At 36.8% G+C, this 8,094-nt stretch overlaps 1 protein-coding gene across 1 annotated transcript; it reads left to right on the top strand.

Annotated features, from left to right (window-relative positions):
- The first annotated feature begins 1,746 nt into the window (after nt 1-1,746).
- On the top strand, nt 1,747-7,725 carry LOC107815480 (autophagy-related protein 16-like). The gene is made up of 5 exons (XM_016641063.2): nt 1,747-2,008; nt 2,120-2,246; nt 4,351-4,532; nt 4,873-5,068; nt 6,369-7,725. Coding segments are annotated over exons 1-5 (1,530 nt in total). The 5' UTR covers nt 1,747-2,006; the 3' UTR covers nt 7,392-7,725.
- The last annotated feature ends 369 nt before the right edge of the window (nt 7,726-8,094 follow it).

Below are 8,094 nucleotides of genomic sequence, written 5' to 3'. Positions count from 1 at the left end.
TGGTCTGCAAATTGAACATTTAGCAGACGAGATCTTTATCCATCAATCTGCCTATACAGAAAGGGTCTTAAAACGCTTTTACATGGACAAAGCGCACCCATTGAGTACACCAATGGTTGTTCGATCACTTGAAGTGAATAAGGATTTGTTCCGACCTCTAGAAGAGGACGAGGAACTCCTTGGTCCCGAAGTACCCTATCTCAGTGCAATTGGTGCACTAATGTATCTTGCTAATGCTACAAGGCCTGACATAGCATTTTCTGTTAATTTACTAGCAAGATATAGTTCTTCTCCTACACGGAGACATTGGAACGGGATTAAGCATATATTGCGATATTTAAAGGGAACTCTTGATATGGGTTTGTTTTATGTTAACAAAGATAGTGCAGACCTTGTTGGTTATGCAGATGCAGGTTATTTATCTGATCCCCATAAAGCTCGATCTCAAACCGGCTACGTATTTACATATGGATTTACTATCATATCATGGCGCTCCACAAAGCAATCTACTGTTGCTACTTCTTCAAATCACGCTGAGATAATAGCTATTCATGAAGCAAGTAGGGAATGCGTATGGTTGAGATCAATAATTCATTTTATTCGAGAAAAATGTGGTTTGGAATGTGAGAAAAGACCCACAATTTTATACGAAGACAATGCTGCATGCATAACCCAATTGAATGGAGGATTTATAAAAGGAGATAGAACGAAGCACATTTCACCAAAATTGTTCTACACACACGATCTTCAGAAAAGTGGTGACATTGATGTGCAACAAATCCGTTCAAGTAATAATCCAGCAGATTTATTCACTAAATCTTTGCCAACTTCAACTTTTGAGAAGATGGTATACAAGATTGGAATGCGGAGACTCAAATATTTGAAACAAGGTTTTCATCAGGGGGAGTAAAATACGTGATGCACTCTTTTTCCCTTACTAAGGTTTTTCCCATGGGGTTTTCCTTATAAGGTTTTTAATGAGGCACCTAACAATGCATCTTACTAAATATGTGTACTCTTTTTCCTTCACTGAGATTTTTTTCCCACGTGGTTTTTTTCCAGTAAGGTTTTAATGAGACACATTATCTTTTTAATGAACATCCAAGGGGGAGTGTTATAAATATATTATATTATGGATGTTCATTTAGTACTCCGTTGTAAATAAGCTACCTGAAGAAGCTTACCCATATGGGACTCCACCGTAAATATGTTTATCTATTTAGTACTATATTGGAAATAAGCTTCCTGAAGAAGCTTATCACTTCGGTACCCAGTTATGGATAAACATTACCCCCGGTAGAAGATTATCCATACCGGGTATAACGAGCTTATCTTTTCAGTACCCGGTTATGGATAAACATTACCCCCGGTAGAAGATTATCCATACCGGGTATAATAAGCTTATCCATTCAGTAGTCCGTTATGGATAAATATTGCTCTCAGTAGAAGATTATCCATATCTGGTATATCAGCAACTTACACAACAGCTTGTAGCAGCTTACACAACAGCTTGTAGTAGAAGCTTACACAGCAGCTTATAGTAGCTTACACTGCAGCTTGTAGTAGCAGCTTACACAGCAGCTTGTAGTAGCAACTTACAGAGCAGCTTCCTTTCTTCTATAAATAGAAGATATTTCAGTTCATTATGTACATCAGTTTGAATTCGAATAATATATCAGTTTCTCTCTATACTTGTCTTTACTTTATAGTCTTTGTTTTATAACAGGGGACAGTTTTGAGGATTGGTACGAATTTAATTTTTCCAATTTCCCCCAAATTTGATAGAGAGGGATAAAAACGGAGCATCCGACCCGACTGGGGATGATAGAGACGTGATGACGTGGCATGATTTGTGAGCAAAAAGATCAACGTCAGCTGCTGCTTATTGTGACCCTAACGATCTTCTCTTTCTTCCCCAGCAAAACATCCTCTTCTTATATTCAAGCCGAAGCCGAAACCAGGAAAAATTGAATCTGAATGTGCAGATCGAGGGCAACTGATCAAATATGTAAGTTGTAAAAAAAATATTAATTTTGAAGTTTTTGAAATACGCAGAACTGATTTGCGTGACTTCAGTTGAATTCCGATGATTTTTTGTTGTTGTTGTTGTTTGTTTTAGGTCATACGAAGAAGTTGCTGTTGGAGCAATTAGGGATGCATTAAAGGCTCTAAGAAAGCGGCATTTAGTGGAGGAAGGGGCTCATGCCCCTGCTTTCCTTGCCCTCACTAGGCCTCTCGTTTTGCAGGTCCCCGCCCCCTCTATTCTCCAGTTTGCTTTTTTCTCTGTTTATATTTTCTGAGTTTGGTAATTTGGTTGATATAAGTTTTGATTGCGCTTGATTAATGATGACTTTATTGAGTAATGATCATATGTACTGCACTAAGTTTCACAATTCTGTCAAAACTGATGATTTACAACAAAGCCTTTTATGGATGTTGATGATTATATACTTTTATACATTTAGAATCAGTAAATGAATTGTCCTGCATAGAGTATCTTGGACGTATTCCAATTTGGCATTTTCACTAATGTTTTGTTTGTTTGATAGGAACATTCCGTGTCGGTAGAATTTCACTAAATTTTTTGGTTAGCACTCAGTACATTAGTTGATTTCCCTGGTTTTATGTCTGATTGGGATCATGGCAGACTTCCAAAATTTTCATCTTAGATGTATCTTTTGTCTATTCTTTTATGTGATCTTGTATCGATCTTAGTGTTTGAAACAAACATGATTCATCTACACACTATTTCCTAAGTTTGAGTTTTAAACAATAAAGTATTCCAAGTCACAAGCGGATGGACCTTGTTCCCAATCATTTTCTTTTTTCTTTGGATCAAGACCTTGTTCTCAATCAGTTATGGGCTACCACCTCCTCCAGCTCCTTTAGACGATAAAACAAGCAAGATAGAAGTTAAACAAATAAGAAAAATGAAAGCTTAGTGACCATTAATGTTTATGTGTAAACAAAATAGAAGGTGAAAACCTCTTGTTTGAATTGAGTGATTAACAACATACAAAAGAGCTCTTTGTATATGAGTTTGAGCTAATAAAATATGAAAACTTTCCTAATTCTTGGGATTCTTAATTATTATAATAATAATAATAAAATAATCTAAATGTGAATTGTGACGTTGTTAAAGATTCTCTTGACTTTAATATGTTGCCTCAAGCTCAAGTCGGATATGGGGGGCAAAATGAAATTTAATCCTATCCTGAGACAAACTGACTTTGCGCTAGACTGTCTTAGCCATTGCACAATTGTGCATCCATGAGAAATGACTGAATTTGAAATCACGCATGCTGCCAGGCGCCAGCTTATCAAGACTACCGACAAAGACTGTCCTACTGTCAGCATTGCCAGATTTTTCTTCAATTCATAGTGCTAAATAAATGATAAGATAATAATATGATGCTGATTCGGCAAAAGTTAGCCATTAACTTGAAATGTGAACTAGCGTAGACTACTAACTTGACAACCTCAACACTATGAATGGAGGGCTTCAGGGTCACGGTTTCACCGTTGCTTTCATCTTAACGAGACTCAGCTCCAGAAGACAGAACTTGCTACAATGTGATACTAGAAAAGAAAAGAGAAAAATTCTTGTTGAATAGAGTATTAACAACATATAAGAGAACTCCGTATATAGGAGCTTTGAGCTGATCAAATAAGGAAAGTTTTCTAATTCTTTGTATTCCTATTTGTTATGACATTATAACTGAAAATGTTTTACATATTATTCTTGTCGATTCTCTTGACTTCCATTGACTTTCAAGAAAAACATAATCGTTAAGAATGTTATGTGATATATTTAATATTTCTTTTTTACTTTTAACAGTTCATATTTTTTTAAGTTTTTGCCAGGTGATGAGTCACTTGCCATGCATGATGTAGAATTTACTTATCGCCCTTAATGTCATGCTTAAGGAATGAGATGCAAGTTAAACTGACCAACCGCAGTTTTCTACTCCCTCCGGTCCAAAATAAGTGATTTTTTGGCCTTTTTCTTGTGGTCCAAAATAAGTGATTTTTCCAGATTTCAAGAATGAATTAATTATTTTTTTCCTATATTGTCCCTGGAGTAAATAGTGTTGGAATATGTGTTAGGAGTATTTATGTGAGATAATAAAGGTTAATATGGTCAATTCTATTGGTAATTAATGCTAAAAGATGGATTTCTTAATCTGTGTGAAAACATCCAAAAAATCACTTATTTTGGACCGGAGGGAGTACAACGAATTTTTAACTACAACCATTGAATGTGGAATTTTGTTGCACTAGGTCACTTCTCCTCTAGGTATATATTGCTGAAAAAGGGTTCTTGTGCTTATGTAGTTCCTATGATTTTAGGGTTCAGAGTGGAAAGAGAAAGCTGAAAATCTTGAAGTTGAACTTCAGCAATGTTACAAAGCTCAAGCACGACTGTCAGAGCAGCTTGTGGTGGAAGTAGCTGAATCAAGAGCTTCAAAATCTTTAGTTCAAGAGAAGGAAGCTATCATTACTGACCTTCAGAATGAGCTAAACGAATCAAGGTGTTATTCTCATCCTCCTAATCATTTGCCATTCTAAATTATATTCTTACCTTTTTGCCAACAAAAAAAAATGCGAAAAGTAAAATGAAAAAACAAAGGGACAGAAATAAAGAACACAATAGGGATTGGTTATAATTCTTTAGCAATATGACATCTTACCAAGTTCTGATTCTGTTTCAAGCTTGTGACCTTCATGTTTTAGATTATAACAAGTATCTTAGTTTCCCAATTTAACAAATAAAGTTTACTTTGGATATCCTAAGATGAGCTCAGCAAGTTTACTTTGGATGCCCGGATGGAGTTTAACTGCTCTATTCTTTCTTTGATGGGTGTGCTGCAGGGATGAATGTTCTCGTTTAACTGAACTTCTCACAGAAAAGACTAAAGCTTTGGAATTGATTATGGGTGAGCACCAGGAGCTTAAAGCACAACTTGAAGCAATGACTCTGAGAGCAAACAATGCTGAGGCAGAAAATAAAACGTTGGTTGATCGTTGGATGCTGCAGAAGATGCAGGATGCTGAGCGCCTTAACGAGGTGTTGAGTAATTCCTGCTGCTTATCCTTTGCATGCTCTCCTATTTGTAGGCCTTTAAATTTTTTAAGCTTGATTGTTCATTAAAAATTGAGTGTTCATCGGGCCTCGATACTGTCAGAGAGCTAAAATGCGTACTATGTTTTTTATTTTTAACTAGTGGTAACCCCAATTAAAATTATCTTGATTAATTTAGGCTTGTCATCATGAAGATTTCCCTACACTTAATATAACCATCAACTTGCTCTTACTTCCTTCAACTATTGTTCTTGTTGCCCATCCATGTGGTACGTACCTTTTTTTTTTTTTAATAACGGTGGTGTCCGGGTTAACTTGTGTGCACCTAGGGTATTTCACTGGGTACCTACTCTCTCCCACCAACACGGGTATCGGGTAATTCTGCTCACCAAGGCGGAGGATGATGAGAAAAAGTCAGCTAATGTTTTTTTTTATCTCTGCTGGGAGCTGAACCTTGGTCTCCTCTCATTTTCACCCACTTCATTGACCGCAAGCCACACCCCTGGGTTCCATCCATTTGGCGCATTGTATTTTTTGAGAATTCAATGATGAAGAACTACTAGTTTATTTAAAAGCTTATTTTTTGTCTAATCTACTGCTTTTGGGATGTGGACAGATGAACGACCTAAACCTAACCCAGGATAAAGAAGTATTATATTTTATGATCGTTCAAATTGTAATTTCTGGTGTTTTTTTGGAATAATGCTGAAAGAAAGCACCCATACTGATACTCCACATGCTCAATATTTTACTTTTGCTCATGCTGGAGTTGCTAGTAGTGGTTGGTGAGGAATTCATTTCTGGGGTATCTCCAATATTTACAGTTCATAATGATTTTTTCATGTCAATGAAGTGTAGAGTTTCTGAAATCTGAAAATGAACTGCTAGCAAGGATTATTATTGGGTGGTCAACATGTATTTATTCAAGGAATGGTAGACGGTATCTTTGCACTTTTATAGCGAATAGCGCTTAGCAACTGTTTGGCAATAGTTCTGCATGCTAAAACTTTTAATCATGTTAGTCTGCTACCAAAAATAGGAGGCAAGCTCCATCTGTTAAAAAATTATTTTACTGTGAATCTACCCTGTAATCTGATCAAAATTCAAATCTTTGACAAGTTGGGCTAATTCATTGGAACTACCAATGATCATTTTCAGTTCTCCTAATAGTATAATAGGGTTAGGGGAACTACGTTTTCAGTCAGTATTCTTATAAGTTTTACCATGAGTTACTCATGGATAGGTTCTCTTGCATTTACTCATTTGCCACTTTTTGTGGTTCTAGGCTAATGCTCTCTACGAAGATATGCTGGATAAGGTCAAGGCCACCAGTATAGAAAAACTTGCTCGTCAACAAGTGGATGGTGTGGTCCGCCAAAGTGAAGATGGTGCAAACTTTTATGCAGAATCTTCCCTTCCTAGTATATGCAAACAAAGAATCCCCGCCCATGATGGTGGATGTGCCTCGATTCTTTTTGAGTATAACTCCAGTAAATTGATAAGCGGTGGGCAGGACCGGGCAATTAAAATGTGGGATACTACAAGTGGATCATTAAGCAGCAGTCTTTACGGTTGTCTGGGTTCTGTCCTTGATCTTTCCATTACACATGATAACAAATACATCATTGCAGCAAGTAGTTCAAATAACTTGTATGTGTGGGATGCAAATTCAGGCAGGATACGACATACTCTTACTGGGCATGTAGACAAAGTTTGTGCTGTAGACGTGAGCAAATTTTCAAGTCGATACGTGGTGAGTGCTGCGTATGATCGTACCATAAAAATTTGGGATCTGCAGAAGGGTTACTGTACTAACACTATTATCTTCCACAGTAACTGTAATAGCCTTTCGTTTAGCATGGATGGCCTGACCATTTGTTCCGGTCATGTCGATGGGAGTCTTAGATTATGGGATATTCAGACAGGGAAGCTTCTGAGTGAAGTTGCTGCACATTCACAGGCTGTTACATCAGTTTCACTCTCTCGAAATGGAAATGTAATATTAACCAGTGGGAGAGACAACTTGCACAATCTATTTGATATTCGTACCCTTGAAATTTGTGGCACTTTCAGAGCGAATGAAAATCGAGTTGCATCTAATTGGAGTCGTTCCTGTATCAGTCCAGATGACAGTTATGTTGCTTCTGGTTCTGTTGATGGATCTGTTCATATTTGGTCAGTATCAAACACTAAAATGGTAAGCACTTTGAAAGAACACACGGCCCCTGTTCTATGTTGTTCATGGAGTGGTTTTGGTAAACCTCTGGCTACCTCGGATAAGAGTGGAATCATATGTATTTGGTCATAATATCACTTCAAAGTTCGGAATGCTCTAGCATTTTGAGTAGTGACCAGATTGTTCAGCCGTTACAGATTGCTCAGTAATTCAGCTTTCAGTCCGGATCTTGAGTGTGTCAGTGTTGATTTTGGATGTGAAAGCTCAATTTAAGACATCATATTGACTGTGAAGCCATAAATGGGCATCCTCCATCTGAAGATCATGCCAGAAGGCTGACATTGTAAATACATTAGGCTTCTAAGCTGAAAAAGTAGAAATCTTCTATTGATATTGATTGGAAAGTAGATACTGATTCTGAAATGTTCATTATTCATGGGAAAATAAGGTGGTCTTTCGTGGTGATAATTTTCATGTGTATATTTTGTGTTCATAAATTTGGCTGTTGAGCTTAAAGTGTTGCTTGTAGTTGGGGTGACAAAATTAGCTCATTCAAATATGATTGGGCGGGTGGGTCAATTTGGACATAACCCAAGTTAATTCATCTAAAAGTTGGGTTGATTTGGGCTAACTATGTAGATTGACCCGTAAAAGAACTTGTCAAAATATTCTTATTTAACATTTTTTTTTTTGGTTTGATATGTTATAGATAAGGGGCATTTTCATATATACCTACTTTTGGGGCCACCATTGAAGTTATATTTGCATTGCACAAAATTTTGAAAAGTATATCCGTTTGGATCTGAAATAGTTCAATCTCTTCAATGCAACTTTA

This window comes from Nicotiana tabacum, chromosome 6 (assembly GCF_000715075.1).
Source record: "Nicotiana tabacum cultivar K326 chromosome 6, ASM71507v2, whole genome shotgun sequence".
NCBI classification, from domain to species: Eukaryota; Viridiplantae; Streptophyta; class Magnoliopsida; order Solanales; family Solanaceae; genus Nicotiana; species Nicotiana tabacum.
Note: the sequence above shows the minus strand (reverse complement) of the source record. Positions and strands in the feature narration are given on the sequence as shown.